This window comes from Tachypleus tridentatus, chromosome 9 (genome assembly GCF_004210375.1).
Source record: "Tachypleus tridentatus isolate NWPU-2018 chromosome 9, ASM421037v1, whole genome shotgun sequence".
Classification (NCBI taxonomy): domain Eukaryota; kingdom Metazoa; phylum Arthropoda; class Merostomata; order Xiphosura; family Limulidae; genus Tachypleus; species Tachypleus tridentatus.
Window position 1 is genome coordinate 137,563,744 of NC_134833.1, and position 19,927 is coordinate 137,583,670.

The 19,927-nt window shown below is 31.9% G+C and overlaps 1 protein-coding gene across 2 annotated transcripts in view; it reads right to left on the reverse strand.

Moving 5' to 3' along the window:
• Positions 1–216: 216 nt before the first annotated feature.
• Positions 217–19,927, reverse strand: part of mRpL46 (mitochondrial ribosomal protein L46) — a 32,198-nt gene continuing 12,487 nt past the window's right edge. For both annotated transcript variants that reach the window (XM_076457483.1, XM_076457484.1), the window contains exons 2-6: positions 16,338–16,554; positions 11,628–11,764; positions 2,083–2,225; positions 1,044–1,175; positions 217–614 (exon numbers count right to left, since the gene is read on the reverse strand). In XM_076457483.1, the coding sequence (XP_076313598.1) occupies positions 381–614; positions 1,044–1,175; positions 2,083–2,225; positions 11,628–11,764; positions 16,338–16,554 (863 nt within the window). In that variant the 3' untranslated portion in view covers positions 217–380. The remainder of the gene's footprint in view (positions 615–1,043; positions 1,176–2,082; positions 2,226–11,627; positions 11,765–16,337; positions 16,555–19,927) is intronic.

Here is a 19,927-nt window from a genome sequence, read left to right on the forward strand (position 1 = left end):
TCACCCCTCACCTAAATATTTTTAGATTTATTGTATCTAATGCACTATTATAATTACAGATCAAAAGTCAAAGTCTCATTTCAAGTGCCTCCCTCACCAGCTATCCCTAATAAATTCCAAAAGTCCCTGCCCCTTGATGTTCGATTGTGTTATTGGGTCAAATATACCATCCATGGTGTTCAATAAAAGGTGTTAAAGAAAAACAAAACAAATAAGTGGTAACGATAATCTTTGTTTTACTTCAAACTTGTTCTTTACATCTACTACCAATGACTATTTTCTGCTTTTAAAATCTGTACAATTTACTATTACTTACTTACAGTGTGATGCCAATAAAGAAAGCTTTTAAAATGATCTCACTTTGAAACTGGAAGATATGATTAATTGCACTGTCTGCTTGTTTCTCTCTGCTCTTCACTTTCTTCTTCTGCCTCACAATTCAAATCCACTTCATCATCAACTAGAAATGTATGTACAGTCTTCAGGTAATCCTGCTGCAGCTTGTCAGTCAGTTCCTGGCGGGTCAGCCAGAGAAAATCTTCAACATTCGAGTTGTCCTGGATAGCCTTCTGGCTGATATTTCCTTTCTGGATTTGGGCTTTGAAGAAAAATACCTTAAGATGCATGAAGAGAAGAACAGACTTCAATATATTTTTGTGTAATTACTCTGTATCAAATTAATACACTGTCAGAGGTGTTACATTTCTAAATAATACATAAACTTACTCCAGTATATAGTTAAAGGACTTACAATATCTACATATTTCTGTCATTCCACTGTAACTCAATGGAGGGAGAATTCTTTGAATTTGTTATTGAAATGGTAAAATAAGCAAATACATAACATACTCGAAGTAGAGGTTTCTTAAGCAACCATCAATGATGTATCCTTACTTTAAATCTAATCAAAATCTGTTTAATTACTCAATCCTCTCACTTTTACCACACAATTTTTGAAATACAGCACTGAACACAAACAATTCATCTTTATTTATTAAATATGTCTGGAGTTATACCATTAGCTTACATCTATGCAACATTACCTTGGCTCCAAGAATACCGTTACCTCGAGCCGCTTTTGGATACTTATACTTATAGAACCCAGCAGGGGCATTTCCTAGAAAGATAGCCTTTAAGTTCTTTCCACAAGTTTCATAAAGCACCCGTTCAGCTGCCTGAAAAAAAATGTCCATAATTATAAATACAAATTCCTTGTTTGAAAAGTTATTTGTGTGTGTATCAGATGGAAAATTACTGATAATTTAATAATTACCATTATCAAACTATAAATACCTAAAGTACATATGTTAAATAACATAAGGCTGTCAACAACCAACCAGTTTACTACAAAATAAACATTAAATATATGGTCAATCTATCTTGCATTTAAAGCAGTAGTTTTTACTAAAATATATAAAAAATTTGACTGTAACTTTTGATTATCACATCACATCTTAGAAAAAAGGTAATTTTATGAAAGCATTTAGCTCTTCTACAACATACATTTTCATAATAAATTAAAATATTTTACTTTGATTTAATTATCTTTCATACTTTCTTGGAACACACCTGACATTCTAGATCTTTATATCCTTTATACAGCTTTATGATAAAAGAATGTTATCCACGAGATGAAATGCACTTCTCTATGAAGTTGTTCTTTTCCAATTTTAATAAATATATCTTTTTAAAAATGTCAATGACAGGAATACTTTAAATTTTGTCTAAATACATGCAGAAGTTCAAACACTTAGACTAACCTAGATGTGTTTAGTATTATAAACAATTCCAATACTGGAGTACTTATAAAAAATACTGCTGCTACCAGTTAACAAAGCAAAAGCATTTAATATATATATACATGTGATGCCGTTAGCAATCTTCATAATCTATTAAGAAAAGCAGTACCTAATCCAGTATTTCCTAAACTTATCTCAGTTATATGAAGGACCTGTTCAAAAGTGTATTTCACCAGGTTCATTCAGCTGTGGTTGCTGCACATGATTGTCTGTCAAATTCCAGACTCCAAGTTAAGAACCACTGCTCTAACCTTTTTATTTTTATTTTGAAGAACCAACCTACCTGCCTCATTGTTTCTCCCTCTAGTCTAATAGATTGGGGTAACACCCATCTGTAGTCATTCCCAAGTTTTTGTTTGACCACAAGCAGAAGATGGGCATCCAATTTTCTCTCAAGTGAATGCTGGTCACCTTTTATATCAGCATCTGAAAGTAAAGAATTTAGCTCATATAATCAATTTGTGTGTGCTAAAAAAAACAAACACATTATGACACGTTCACAAACCAGTTGCATATTTTGTCTGTACAACCTGATTGAAAAGTCCATAATAATAATAATAAATAGTGTAATTGCATCCAAATATTGTACTATGAAAAATCCACAACACATTATAAACCTTCTACCATAATAGTACTTTCTATTCATTACCTAGTGTTAAAAAAGAATAGTACTAGCTAAAAATACTTAGGTCTTCAAAGAATCTATTCATTTTCAAAGCACAAAGTTGCCTATTTCAGATGTAGTCAAAAACTATTTTCCTTTAGGTTGTGCAAAATTACTTTGTACTGAGAGGGTGGTAAAATGAAACTTTATACAAATGCTAGTTTAATTTTTTTAAACTGCTCTATTCTTTAAATTCAATAGAAAAATAGATTTAAAAAATATTTAACATTACTATTTTTTTTTGTATTTATGGCAAAGCTACCCAAATTTAAACTCTTGACCACAGGATTTTCTTTGGTTTGTTTTCAATTTTGCACAAAGCTACACAAGGGCTATCTGTGCTAGCTGTCCCTAATTTAGCAGTGTAAGACTAGAGAGAAGGCAGCTAGTCATCACCACGAACTCTTAGGCTATTTTTTTTTTATCAACAAATAGTGGGATTAACCATCACATTATAATGTCCCCACAGCTGAAAGGATGAGCATGTTTGGTGTGATGGAAATTCAAACCTGCAAATTACAAGTTGAGTGCCTTAACCACCTGGCCATGCTGGGCCCAACCAGAGGAAAGGCAGCCAGTCAGCAGCACCCACGATCAGGAACTGTCACTCTTGTAACATACACCCACAATGTAAAGTGGGTGGAATGGTTGTGGTGTGATAAATATTAAAACCCAATTAGCCAGCTTTATCATCCAGAGCACTACCATCTTATGTCCTAGTTAATCTTTAAATCAACATAAAATTATTAATATAGCTATGTACAAACAAACATCACGGTATGCAGTAAATCCATTATTCTAAGATTAATTACTGTGTGCACAGAACTGAAAAATACATCAAACGTCAGTTGTTTCTAATTCTACTGAGATTACATCACTGACACTCAATAAAGAGAGTGAATGGTAGGAAACAAGTTTTATGAATATAAAACTAAAACACTGACTGGTAGTATTTACAGTTTGACACTGTTAGTTATTACTTTGTTTTTGAAATTTGCACAAAGCTACTCGAGGGCTATCTGTGCTAGCCATCCCTAATTTAGCAGTGTAAGACTAGAGGAAGGCAGCTAGTCATCACTGCCAACTCTTGGGCTACTCTTTTACCAACGAATAGTGGGATTGACCATCGCTAAAAGGGCAAGCATGTTTGGCGCAACGGGGATGCGAATCTCAGTCACACAACCTTAACACGCTTGGCCATGCCGGGCCTAGTTATTACTTAACATCTATAGTTATGTACTATAATGTTACACAGTATCCAGTAACTTACAAGGTTTAGGTGTGTACAAAAGAAATGAAAAACAACAACGTACATTAATCAGATAACATTAAGTGTACATTAGGCTGTATCACAGGATAAAATAGAGCAAAATTTAATTTACAGTTTCTGGTAGGCCTATATCAAACCCAACAATAAATAACTAAGACTATTTTCTCTCTCTCTTAAGAGTATTGGTTAAAATGTTTAATATATATTATACTTACAAGGTTTATTTTTGCATTGTTAGCTTTAGCATATGAATTTAGGGCTAACCTAAACCTCTTGATATATATAAAGACACATTACTGCAAATTATTATAAGTCTTAAGGGTTAAGTCACTCTGAAAAGATCTTTCTTATTTCTGACTTGCTTAGGTATTTACTTGGCTACATAGTGTTAAAAAACAATACATATAATGAAACAAAGGTTTTAAAAGAAAGTTCAGAATTCAAGTTTATATTTGATTTCAAAGAAAAGACAAATATCACATGTATGCCACAAATTTAAATTTACAGCAACATGGACACATCTGATGAATGAAGCTAGTGAATGGAGAATTTTAGTTTCATTGGCAGATGGCTGCTGGTTTTCATACATGTCATGGAGGTTATCAAATCTTAAAAATTGCCTTTCAGTATTTACACTAGTGACATTTTCTTAATTCTGCTTTTCTTGGAGCTACCTGCAATAACCCAGAAGGTTGAGACCCAGTTTGACTACACATGACCTAGAAAGATAGGCCTGCAAGATTTAGTTTGTTGACAAAACTACAAATTTAAAATATACATTTTAATCATTTTAACACACAAAATACAGATGTAATCCTGTAAAAAAATAGTTCTTAATGTAAATATATTCTAGTGATGTAACAGTGATTCATATTTTATCACATAAAAGTATACAAGTGTAATGCCTCTATAAAACAAGTACAATATTTTTTTTGTGTATTCTAAATCTTAATATATTAAAGTTCTAAGGCCTCACTAATACATCCATTATCTTTGATGACACTTCCATTTCATATACTCTTATAATTTTCCCATTTAAATAAAAACCACTACAAAAACACATGCAATCTAATAATATAAATTTATCATCAATTTAATACATTTTTAAAGTTTGATTTATTTTTCCTTCATACACAATATAACTAATTTCTGGCCATCTTACTCAGACAGGGGTGCAACTAAACCTACTACATGAACTACTTAACATGTGCCAATAAAGTTTGGGACATTAAAAGTATGCTGCAAGTTTAAAGTTTAGGAAGCACTCACTAAAGCTCAAACAAAAAGAAGATGGAAATGTATTGATAAGTTAAAAAATCAGTTCCAAGTTGCTGTTATTACACATTAACCAACTCTTTCACTTTCCTTTCTAGTATTCAATATAAATATTTTTGCTAAAAAATACATTTGAGTTGATTTTTCAGGTTAATATAAGGTGTTTCAAAAAAACTAACATGTATTTAACTTAACTTTTAATGTCTTGAATAAGTCATTAGAGACATTATTGATAATATATATTTAATTATGGCAATTATAATTACAACAATGTTGCAAAAACAGATATCAATAATTACTTTAAGATTGTTTTGTGTTTGTGTGTGCCTGGTTATGTCAGTACTCTACATATGATTTTATTTTAGAACATGGATTGAAAGAGAAAGTTGTGGTGAGTGCAAGAAAGACCTTCATTTTTCATTTCCTCCATCATTCAGTGTATTCATCATATCAGTTTGGTAAAATGAAGATGTGGTATTATGAATTCAACTGTATACATCCGTCTCAAAAACACTGGTTATTTGGAATTGTTGTCCATACAGGTCATCTTTGAGAAGATGAAAAAGAAAGGTGCAATAACAATAGTAAGATTATATATACGTTTTGAAAATTGTTCTCAACATGTGTAACTTCAACTGTGTAAGATTCAAACCAGTAACTTTGCTAGCCAGCTCAGTTAGTATGTATCAAATGCTTCAAGTGTCAGTTTTCATCCCACAGTTTATATATTAAGAAATAATCTGGCTTGGCTCTGGTTATAAAGAAGAAAATCCCTTTATTATAACTTCTTTGTTGAAGGTTCTGATTTTATATGATTTATATATACAAACTGAGTTGAAATTAGCTTTTCTTTTTCTTGGTTTCAAATCCAAGTCAGTCAGTGTTATCTATGAATCAATTTAAACTAAAACATAGCAATACAAGAGTAATTTTTTTGTCTTCAATATAAACCGACAGCCACACAGTGCAAGTCTAATTACTGCAAATAAAATTATATTTTTAGTTGTGAAAAACTACCCACCTCAAGCATGTCAACTTCTTCATTCACATTGATACTGTATGTTGGTATATTCACACACCCTGCACTAGAAAAAGTCTCATCCCAAACTATGCTACCAGTCAATCAATTACTGTATCTCTGTTTACTGGAATGTTACTGGTGACAAAATGTGACATTCCAGTTAATACCAAATTTATTCAAAACCAAGCACAAAACTAAGGTCTATACTGTGTAAAAACTACACTGACAAACACCACACCAACATTATTTATAAAATACAATGTGATAACTGCCACGACTCCTATATTGGAGAAACAAGTAGAAAAATGGAAACCAGATTCAAAGAACAAAAAGTCACCTTAGTGATGTCGAGGAACCCACTTGTTGAGAAATTTATATGCAAAACGGCTCGAAAATATTTTACATAGAAGAGAACAACGTTTGACCTTCTTGGTCACAGGTTGTTTTCAAACACAAGTCAAATAAACACAATATAACCATAGAAAATGTCCAACTACTAAATAAAGAAACAAACATAAACGAAAAATTAAAGAAGCCTTACTTATTCAACAACTCAAGCCCAAAATAAACCAACACAAAGGAACACCTTTATACCTAATATTAACAAATATAATCAAACATCTAAGCACGACCTCTACATTCCTACACTCAGTTACACAACCCCCTTCAAACATGTGGTCAGCTATGGTTAGTTATCTCTTTCTTTCTTTGTGAAGCTGACAATGACCGAAGAAGATTGAAACATTGTTCGCTCCTCTACATAAAAATTTTCCTAACTAAAACCAGCCATTTTTACATATATATAGATACTTGTTAAGTCTAATCTAACAGTGCAGGATAAAGTATGTTACTAAATTCTAACATAAAACCCTAACATAATGGTAACTATGTACACTCTCAGGAGAAGTTAGTGCATACCCTGACTCCAGGATTTCACACAAACCAAGTTAATATGAAGAAGTATGAAAGATAAATAATAACAGAAATGAAATAGACATGTTGTAAAATAAGGTAGGTATGTATTAAAAATAACATATGTATGGAAGAAAAAGAATATAGTTAACCTAATTATCGATATACCAGTAAGATGAATTACAGGTAATCCAAAAATAACAAAGATCCAAGTTAAGCCTAATTGAATGGCATGGGAGAAAGGATACAACTAAGCCTAATGTTCTTGATGATGAGAAACCCACTTGAAGTAAAAATGTATCTCAGAAAGACTAGTATGCGTATTAACACTTTTACTGTTTTTACAGATATTAAGTAGGGAAAGAAATATAAACAAATGCAAAATCAAAGAAACCCTACTTATACAGCAACTAAAACCAAAATTAAACCTATATAAAGGAACACCTTTATACCTGTACTAATTAATAACCTAACATCCACCTGCAATGCCCCCTACAATCCGGTACCTGTTTATGCTCTTGTCCCTAAGACATGTGTCCATCAATGGTCACATTCAAACACTCTCTCTTTCTTAACCTTAAGATGGCCTATAAAAGTGAATTAATACTCATACCACCCATTTTGAGATACATTTTTAAGCCTAATATTGAACCTGAATTTCACTTTAAGTATTGACCAAAATATTGAAACTTGTGTTATGGAACTCAAATAACTATAGAAAATAATATTAACAATAAAAATATTCAAAATCCACAAGAGTATAATGTTTTATCTTTCCAAAGTTAGCAGACTGTATTTCAAAATGTGGGCACCCAAACGAGTCAAAGGCCCAATCAGATGTGAATGCACGTTCAACCTGAATTTCCTCACTGCTTTACATGACCACAGCAAGTCAAAGGCCCAATGAAGGTCAGTTCATTGGACGATCAATTTTTCAACAAAGTAAAGCTAATAATTTCCCAATGGAGTATTGCCACCTGCAGCCTGTATAGATATGCTGATAGAACACAAACTCTGAAATGGTAACTAAGAATTTGGATTTCATAATTCAAAATGAATAACTTCAGCTCCATAACTGAGTAGAAATATAAAAGTTCCACTTCAGAAGAATTCAAGTTATAAATATCACTTCTGTGTAAGAAATAGTAAATCTGTTGAAAAATTGATACAAAGATGTGAGGGAGGACTTCAAGAGAGAGCACAAACTAAAGGTCACAACATAAGCACTGACAAACAAGAAGTTATTTACATGCAAGATGCAGTTAAACCATTTGATTGTAAGGTACATGAGAGCATAAGGCTTATGGCATGTGAATTTTTTCATATAGAGGGCAGCACTAAATGAGAATAGCTATTTATGTGAGAAGAGGTAACATGCTGTATCAGAATGAAAAATATGCACAATTTGTTACATAATAGTATATACAGACTGTATGACATTTATACACTTTCCTGCCTCATGATATTAGAGGATTGTATTATTGACCAAAGTTCAGCATCAGAATTAATATTTAAGTAGTATCTCATTGAAATTGATAAACTTTTTTTTATATCAGTTTCATGTTAATGGGGCCAATAGAAACAAGATGAAAGATGTTTATAGTTTGTTGGAAGAGGATAATGTTATACACAAACATTTTACAGATGCAAATTAGATTATTATAAAGCCATTATACTCCACCCTGAGTATAAGTAAATATAGACTTGAGTCCCATTTGAATATTTTAACTTTTTACATCAGTGATGAAAACAAAAAACTGGTTTACTACTTAAAGAGAAAAAGTTCCAAAATTTTCCTGTAATTTACCACATTGTTAAATCTACAGTTTGAAGTTCTCAAACCAGTATTTAACAGAAAAATATCATATTGTACTTTCTTACATATCAAAATATATACAAGAAAAGGAAGGGTTGAAATATGAAGCACAAAAGTCAAGAAACCAATGTGATAATAATAAGGCAAAATGATATGATACTGTAAATATAAAAAACAGATTTGCATGACTTAGAAAGTGTTTTCCATCCAACTCTGCATCGATACCACTGCCAGCAACATCCCAATACTAGCCACCAGGAACATAGACAGCGACACTCAGACCGACGACGACCTCAACCTCCAACTACGACCTAATCAGAAGAAGAAATGCAACAGATCCTGCCAGACTCCAAGTTTAACTTCATGTGTTACAACCACATGCCAGACTCAAACCATACAAGTTATGACCACCAATGCATTGGTTGAAACAGATAACCAGATCACAAACACTCAGGAGACACAAACAAATATTGCACGAAGACACAAATCATCCCAGGCTGCTAAAGAACAATACAGCAAAGAAGAACATCCACTGGACTAAACTTGCACCCTCATGATTGTAACCATCACCTCTGGGCATCAGATGTGAATGCATGTTCAACCTGAATTTCCTCACTGCTTTATACGATCACAGCAAGTCATTTTCTAAGTCACTATCCAATTATCTACTTCTACATTTTTGCCTTATATCATGTTTTTTTATTCCTGTATGTATTATTAACCTTGATTTCCTTTCAGGGCACAGTCTTCGTAGATTATTTGGCATCCAGGCCGTGAAAGTGGGTTTTCTTGGGGTACTCCCATTTCCCTCCCACATCTAAATCTGAGGAGTTTGATCTTTAGATCCCAGCCAGGACAACTTGACCTACTGATCCTTGCCCAGCCCCAAATCATGCCATTTGGGTTGATGTTTCATCTCGTCTGCCATCTGGACTTTTTTGGACTGTGGGCTCCAGCCTTGCCTACTTCCCTTGTGCTGCCTTTGTCTCAATCAGCATTCTCACTTGACAGGTTTGTACTGCCCCACCTCATTTCTTTGCATCAAACAAACCAAATTAAAATATAGGAAAACTCCCATGTACAGATAGATAAATAATAAATAATCATCCACGGGCAGGGACAAAGTGGAACTACAACATTTCTGAACACCCCTGTTGGAGAGAGAATTCCTCAGACTTCTCTCTCTCTAAACTAAACCCCTTGTTGTTGTTGTTGTACACACACTGACCTGAAGATAAAAGGCAGAAGACTTTTGAAACATTATCCTCTAAACTTGTGTCTGCACAACAGGCAGTTGCCATCCATTCTACAAAGTTTCATCAAGTGTTTTCCTGTATTTGGTTCTGCTTTATTCTTGTTACACAGTGTTCTATAATAAATTAAATTAATTTTAATTTCTCTGGGATTACTCCTGGAATTGTCATATAGGTTGCTTTGAATATCACTATACATAGAGAATGTAAATTACTAAAACAGTCTTGTACATAAAATTACTTTAAATATTTCAAATCCACCTGTTACATCATATTTACACTATTATATAATTTTGTCTCATTACACTCACATAAGTTTCTTGGCCTTTGACCCCTGTATTGCAACTCTCCCTCAACTTTTATTGTTATGTTTTTAAAACAAGACCCAAAACTCGAGCATTTTCAAACAGTCAACTATTTGAAAGTGCTCAAGTTTGGGTCTTGTTTTGAAAATATTACAACTTTTGTAGGTGATCCTGTGTGCTAGCTATTCAACTTTTATTGGTTAGATATGTTCAAGGGTATCATATTTTAAAAACTGTGCATTGAAAACACAATGTTCTGAAAAAATGTGTATAACAATGTACATTGTTTATTATTAATGTAACAACTGACAATATCAGTAATTATTATTTTCTTTACGTTTTCATATTGAGCTGTTCTGCAATGAAATAAGAACATGCATAACACCAACAGTACTGATGCTAATTCGTAATCTCCAAAACAAATGCTACAAGCAGTCAAGAAAAGTTCATTAACATTCACATCATATATTAAGTTATGAAACTATATTTTCTTTGTGTATTTGATAACATACTATTACCAGAGGTGGTGACGTTTTATTGGACAGCAGTGTATTAGTATATGTAATCAATGTTATCAGTACAACTTATTACTCTACAACAGTATTAAGCTTGTAACTTATCAATACTACAAAATATTATTGTATCAACTGATTTTGAATTAAACTTCCTGAGCTTTCATGATGTTTGGCAACTTTTATAACATGGATGAACCTAGTTTAAAGCTGTAAGCTGTGTTTTATGAGCAACACATTGTTACAACTCTGGAGAAGTGCAATTACCCCTTTCACTGCTACACACATCATATGATGTTTTAATTGTTCCTACTACTCTTTCAAATCCCAGTTGATATTTAGTTGTATCAGTGACCTTTATATATCACTCCCCTTCCACACAAACACATCCTTCTCACTCAGCATGCCACTAAGCCTACACAGATGTCATTATATAATTCTTTAGTGTTTATTCTTTATGTTGCATGCAATATTATGATTTTATAAAGTACAAAAGTTTTTTTCTATTTTTATGTTTTCATATGTGGGAAGTGATAGTAAAAAAAATACATCATTACCTGCTTGTACAAATAAATCTACATTTACTTATATATACAGTGAAAAAGTCTTGTGCATAAATGGTGCATGTTATTACAAAAAAAAAAGTTAAACTAAAATTATGAGAGCTCTCAGGTAACAGCCACACTATTTCAAATCATTTGAGTAGAAACTAAACTAGTGAGAAGTCTTAGACACGAGTTACACATTATAACATAGCTGTACAACTCAAAACTATAGTCACAAAAAGCTGTATAACACACCTGTCACTCTAGAAGCTACTTGAAACTTATTAAGTTCTTCTGTTGCTGCATCTTCAAAATCTTGGGCAGTTTGTTTAGACGCTGCATCCAAGTCACTTTCATCGATTTCTCCCCTTTTAATTCTTTCTGCTCTATTCCTATATAAAAAAATGTATAGAGATATATAAGTATGTATGTATTTATCTCTATAAACATTAAATTTATATTTCTATGAGTTTCAACTAAGTGCAGAAAGTAGAATCTACAGTAAAGAAAAGTGTGGATAATTCAGAACAGGACTATGAAATAACATAAATGCATTACTCATTGTATTACATAAGCAAGAACTGGCAGAAAATGTACTATTGCTGGATTCATTTCTACTCTGTTCTGTAGGACAGTTTTTACTGATTAGGACTGAACTTTACCTTTTTTTCTTTCTTTCTGTATCTCCCTGTGCTCCCACCTTTTGACAAATACTACAGAAATGGTGAAACTAGTTATATGGCAATAGCTAACATCATCATGAAAGTTCATGACTATTATTGTGTACACTGGTTAACCAATGTTGCTGGAACCATGTTTATTGCATTACCCTAAAAATATAAATCTTGTTGTATATATATAAAAGAGAGAGAGAGAGAGGCTGTCTTGGTCACCATTGCCATGAACATGTATGATACTGTAATACAAACTTAATGTTTATTTAAACTATCAGAGACTAAATATTTCAGGAAATAACTGACAGGCATATACATACTCTCATGTATGAAAAATCAAACAATGTGCAGCTAAAGCTCATGTAAGCAGCAACTATTACAAAAAGCTCAATTTATCAAAAGCTAGTGCACATGCTTCAACTTAAAAACTCAAAATGTATTGAAGTAAAGGAACATTTCATCATCCCTTAGTTATTTTCATTAGAAGAGAGTAGGTTTACCCTTAAAATCACTTACCAGAAAGCAAAAAAGACAAACTATAACAATAATAAAGAAACTGTATTTTATGCAAACCAATCACCGGATTTTGAAATACTTTACTATCTTAAGTTAATAATGGAGGCTGTGCTCACAATACAACTATCTTAAGTTAATAATGGAGGCTGTGCTCACAATACAACTATCTTAAGTTAATAATGGAGGCTGCACTCACAATACAACTATCTTAAGTTAATAATGGAGGCTGAGCTCACAATACAACTATCTTAAGTTAATAATGGAGGCTGTGCTCACAATACAACTATCTTAAGTTAATAATGGAGGCTGTGCTCACAATACAACTATCTTAAGTTAATAATGGAGGCTGTGCTCACAATACAACTATCTTAAGTTAATAATGGAGGCTGAGCTCACAATACATGTTTTTGTGACAAGCTTTGAATTTCATATTGAGTTTAACTGAAAATGTAGTTAAACATAAAAGTAGGAAGTTTCAAAATAGTAATGAAAGTTAAGAAGGAAGGATACATTGGGATGTCTTCTTATGCCTTTTTCTATACTTTACTGATATTTTCAGAAGTTAATACTCAAAACAGATACCAAAATATATCAAATATCAATACTTGGTTAACAATTGTTACTTTATTCTATTGAGTATTTTTTGTAATATTAACAAAAACTATTTTATAATTTTACAGTACCTTCTTAAGTCAGCCCAAATAATAAGATTATTATACATAATTAAACTTCTTTCACTAAACATGATGTCCTCTAATGTGTAATATATAGAAAAATACAATTTATCCTTTTGGGTAGCAGTTATTTTAACCATTTATGAGCCATTATGCAAGAAGAAAAACTGAAACTGTTTCTTTTCTTCTTTCTTAGCAAAGCCACATCAGACTATCTGCTGAGTCCACCAAGGGGAATTGAACCCTCTGATTTTAGCATTGTAAATCCATAGACTTACTGATGTACCAGCAGGGGACAATTGAAAGTATAGAAATTAAGTTCTACTCAAAATAGATCAAAAGACAAGCTGATGAATAATGGTTAACACTTAAGCTATCACTTAACATAGACATGAGAAAGATATACATGTACAAAATAAAATATACACATTTAAATTTTTATCAGAAAATTATTCACCATGAAAAAATTAATACATCAAAGATTGGTTTGTGAGAAATTATGATCTATTATTTGACAATTAATTAAAACTCAAATATTTTTAATTTTCTTCATAGAAATAGATTCTGCAGATACCATATTCAAGTTTATTATTTGGATATCAAAGAAACCACAGCTTTTCTTTCAGAACTTTTTATAGTTAGCTTTGAAAATAAGGTTGAAGGGACCTGAAGAACCTCTGAATTATCAATCGCAAAACCTGAAACATAAACAGTAGCTTCCCTAATGATAGACAAACACAAATGTTTGATGAGAATGAACAATAAAAAGTGTTTAAATACAAATGAAAAAGCCCTAGCACTGACTTTACAAATGAAAGTTTTTGTGTTTTCTTTATATTCATCCATAAATACCATGATATGGGACTCAAAACTAACACTTGCAAACTAGCAAAACTGCAACACTAACCAGAATCTTTGAATTTAAATGACTTGTATACTAAACATTATGAATCTGGTTATCGTGAAAAACCAAAAACATAATGGAAGTTCAAACCTGGTAAGTGGATCTGGCTATAACACACAAATTTGGAGGAAATTCCATGTATTTTAGCAGTTCAGAAGTCTGAGGTAGATTTTAAAGATCACTGATGTGGTGGTATTAATTAAGAGCTAATAAGGAGGTAAAGACTATAGATGCATACCTGTTTGACTGAAAAGATGTGGTATTCCTTGTTTTCTGAGCTACTGAGTGGTGATTGATGGTAAGATTTCATGAGGATATCATGCAATAACCACTCTTTTATGGTACAGTTAGGATAGTTGATTTTTTAACTGACAAATAAGCTATAATAACTTTGTAATCCTTGCTTCCAAGCACTTAGGTGAAGATTTTGGCAGACATTTACTTTTAGAAATATCCTAAGCAAATCTGGTCTATTGCACTAGTTGATGCAACTTTATATAGCCATGTAACATTGTGTTTGATGGTCTGCAAGACTGTACTAGTCTTTATGAATTGCAATAGACACTGTTCTTTTACAACTAATGAGAAACTGGCAAACTGTTTAACTCAGTTGTGCATCATTTTACAAAATTCTTCTACGTTATGTTTTATATTTATATGTTAGTGAAAGTTTTGTGACCCTTTAGATGGTAGTTCTAAAAGGTCAAACTGTAACTGGGATTTACTGCAGTGTTATGATAGCAAAGTAATTTTGGTGTTGTTCCTTGTGTGTTTAACTACCTTGAATTGTGTGAATATGTCATAGCTGATAACATGAGATGTGGCCTAAATGAATATTTGTGACAGAAAGAACTATGCTTATTTCTATCACTGATTACTTTCTATAATGTCATTCAAGTTGTAGTTACGTAACCTTTAAGCAGCTCCTTAAGCCTAAGTAATAATTTAGTACATGTAGAGGGCTGGTACAGTTGTCATGGAAAACAGACTAGCTGCTGCATAATGTCATCATACTTTGCAAGTATGCATATTTCACACTGGGATAAAAATGTGTGTATGCTAGGAACTACACATATGGAGCACATTTTTTGGTTTGCAAATGCAATAAGTACAGCACTGTTTCACAAGCTTTGTTTCAGATTCTATACTACATCATGTTGAAAACAAAGTGGTCCCATCATTTTCACTAGTATTGAAAGAATACCTTGGAACTAAAGGATTTAGAATATTAACAGATTAAGCAACTTAGTTCATGGACTCCTGCAGGAAGAGGCAAGAAGGGTCATTTACTCCCCCCATTTCACCAAAACTTGCAAGTATTATACTTAAAATTAACATCGTAGATAAACTAAATATTTTTAACAATCTTTATGAGAACAGTAGATTTGTGTTTGTGTGAAAACACATTCTTTTAGTCCACTGACTTAAACATGTTTTACTTCCCTTTAAAAATATTTCTGTGAGCCACCATGATTTTGTCTTAATAACTGAAATCACAGTTACTTATGCATTCAAACTGCAAGAAAACAGTGTATCTGGTATTTGGAATATGTACAACTTGCACAGTTGAACATTTAACTCACTGATGAGAAACCCACTTGAAGTGAAAATGTATTCCACAGATGGCTGGTATGGGTAGTAAAACTTTTATTAAATTAAAGTGGAAAACAACATTTCGACCTTCCTAGGTCATTTTCAGGTTATCCTCCAGTATACCAATAGCGTGGTGATGTTCATTGCATAATAAGCAAGACATGGTACTATAGTTAAACTGTATTCAGGTTGTTCAATACATAACCCCCAATAAAAGACCACAGAAATGGGATGATTTGGCATATGGTGTTCAGAATTTGATGAAGCATGTCAAAAGTGTGAAGGGGTGGTCATTTCACATTGAATGAACAGTTAATAATTCCAACCATGAGGAAAACTGTTTATAATATACCTTTTCAATGACTGTACCTCAGAACAGCTGGTATGGTTAACCTGAAGATGACCTAGGAAACTCAAAACATCATTCTATGCTTATAAATAAAAGTGTTAATAACCATACCAGCCATTCTTGGATACATTTTTATTTCAAGTGGGTTTCTCATCATCAATAATTACTTTTCACTGACTGTCAGTGTAAATATCTGGCTTTTCATGTAATCAAACTCATACATACTCAAAATATTACAAGAAAACCTTTACTCACATGTCTTCTTTATTCCTTAGCTCATGGTCACTCAAGAGACTTCCTCTCAGCTCCATCTGCTGAAGCATATCATAAAACTTCTTTTCAAAAGTTGACTTTTCCTTTGTGATAACTGGCTTGCGCTCCAGGGCTACAGCACTTACTAGGTGCCATTGAGACAAGGATCGTTGAATGGACAGCTCGACTAATGATAGTCTCCAGCTTGTTGAAGACAATACTATAATAAACCATTCTCTGTTAAATATCATAAATTACAAAATTTAATACTATTTGGAAATATGACAAAAAAGTGAATCTACAGAGAAATGAAAATGCAAAAGTTTGAAAAAGTGATTTCTTCTTCATTTGGAATAAATAAGATCATTTCTGAAGAGTAACAGATAAGTAGAGCTTCAAATATAAAACTTACTCTAAATATACACTAAAAATAAACAAAAAATGTTCACTACAAAAGATACTAAATATAAAAAAAGAAGATCAAAAAATTAATTATTCTTTTGCACTATATAACTTTGTTACTTCAGTAGTGGAACATAAAACCAGTCAAGTATCAATAACCTACCACATCATTCTTTAACATCACAGTGAATACCATACTACATTGCTCTTTTCTTTGCTGTTTTTCTTGTTTATGTATTTACCCTCCCATTAACCTTTTAAACCAAAGAAATAGCAATACTTGTTTGGAAATACAGTTACACTATATAATTTTATTACCACTTCCAGTAGTGGAACACATACAAACCAGTCAAGTATCTTTTCTTTTTACTTCATTATAGTCAACATCTTATCTCCTACAAGTGCAATCCTCAATTTATTTTGTACATAAATCTAAAGGATTTTTTTTCAATATACAAAGTCCACTCATCATTTTTTCTCTACATCTTATATCTAACATTTTTTTGCTTGATAAAAGATTATATTTAAATGTTAACAACTGATATTCATTTCTTTTTAATTTCTTCTTCAAAGTATGATATGAAAACATAATTAAGATTAAAGTTGGGTGATTAACTCAACCTGTCAATATAGCTGGTCACCCATTAACACCGGTAACAAACTCATGTAAAATAACAACTTTATAAAACTCTTGATTGAATCAATTAATGTCACAAAAATAATTTATATTTCTGATTGCAACAGTTTTTGATTATTTCCAATATCCAGTAATCTAAATTCTGGCATCATTATTTTCAATTAATTCTTAAAATAATTGTTAATATAAAAATAAAAATTAATCAATTAGAGTTACAACTCATGAAAATAAAATACAAAGAAAAATAGGATTTCTGATTGTTACCATTTTTTATTATTCCAATTATCAAAGTAACTGAAAACTGCAAATATGTCTGTTGTGCACAGAGCTTCACAAACAGCTGTCTGTGCTCTGCCCACCATGGATATCAAAACATGACTTTTAGCTCTAAGTTGTTTTGTTTATTTTTTATCCACCTCATGTGAGAACATTCAATTATTTTTCTTTTTAGCCATCTCACTTGAAAATAATAGTAGTTGAATGATTTAAGTTATGAGACTGATAATTAGTTATTAACAAATTCCATAAATCCCCCAACTCCAAAATGGTATGAACACAGAAATTAAACAGGCAAACAATTTACTTCTGAACTATAAATGCAAACAAATATGATAAAAAAAGGAAAAGAGAACAAAGGATAAAATCACCCAAATGAAGTATGCAAAGTAACCATATTAGAAAATGTGAACTATTTTAAACTTATGTAAATCTAGCTTTACATTCACCAGTGCACTACTCACAAAAAAAACAAAATAACACAGAAAACAAACTAAAAAATTAGAAATAGAAATACTGACCACATATCAACCCTGATCTATGTAGGAGGCTTGCTCTAGTCAGTATATGGCAGTAAATAACTACTACATTCTTTTCTTTAACATGACAGTGAATACCATAATACATCATTTGTTTCTTTAACATGACAGGACAGTGAATACCATACTACATCATTCATTTCTTTGTTGTCTTCCTTGTTTAGGTATTTACCCCCATTAACCCTTTTAAACCAAACAGAATACTACTGAAAATAGAATTAATAAATGACCATTTGATTAAGTTGTTTTATCACAGTTATCTCCACTATTATTATTCTTTACACACAGACAAGGGAGATTTGTTTTGTTTATTTTTACTATACCTTGTTCAATCAATCTCCAAATGTCTACACAGTTCAGGAGTTGAACTTTTGATATATTATTATGTTGGAAATACAACTGATGAAGCATAACACAATAAGAAATATAAATTATATATGTGTATATACATATGTATATTGTTGCAAGATATATTTTCATGTTTTAATTTAGATAGTTGCTGGAGTGTACAATGTTAATATAAAACATGTTCATAACAGCAGTCACAGAATACCTAAAACATTCACAGGCATAAGAATCTAATAACTTCATCTAATATTTAGACATGGATAAATTATTTAGTTAACTGAGTGAAATACTCAGTGAGTAATAAGTGAGTAATTCAAGTTAGTGTTAGTAGCAAGATTATTGTATGTGTCTAGCTACTTAATAAACCATGTACTTGTGCAAAGTTTATAGGTATTGTAAGTTAGGCATATCTTTAGTTTCAGAACTTCTGTTCAAACTTTTTTTGTGAACTTCAGCCTACAACTTGTGTCAAAGTGAACATAGCCTGTAGTAAACATTCATTAAAGAAACCATTTCATTTGTTATTATTAGCAAAACATTTACCAGGTGACCTAAAACAACCTGCTATGGCAGTAGAATTAATTTAGCTAAAATAAAATATAACATTAATTTAACTTCAACTTTTAGTTTCAAGATATTATTAGGAAGGAACATTGAAAATCTATTGGACATAATTAAAACAAGAACAAACTAGATAAGACAGAAAAAAAAAAAAAAAAAATGAGAGGGGAAAAAACAAGTACTTTCATAAGCAGAATTATAATCACCTGACTGAAAGTATGTAGAATGAAGCTCTTAGAGATGTGCAGAGAGATTACAACAGCAAAAATTAGGAAGAAAGGACATAAATGAAGCCAAAGGTGAAATGCAAAGACATCTATGGATTACAGGAAGATTTAAACATCAAAGCCAACAAAGTAGAAAAGAACATCATTGACAAAATAAAAGATTCAGAAAATGAAAAAAAGTTTTAACTGCTACACCTCCTTCTGGATCTGCCCAAGAATTCCAAACTTTTAAAATACCATTTACTATACAATATGCAATGGGAGCATCCATTTGGCCTGCAACTGTTACCACTACTGGTGTACTGGATATGACCACAGGAGTTTCCTGAACATCAGGCTCAGTTCAAAATCATTTCTTGCATGAACAGGTAAAATGGTGAACAATGAGCTATTCATCTTGATGTACATTTAAAATGGTCAGCATTGATGACACTAATTAACCTTCCAGCTGAGAACTGTAACAACTATCAAATACTAGTAGCTTATCAAAGAAGTTCAAAGCAATCCACCAGAAGGAAGTACCAATAGCAAAGTTCCAGGACAGGATACAAAGGAAAGAAGATAACTAAACTTGCAGAAGATTTGAAAAGACATGCTCAATTA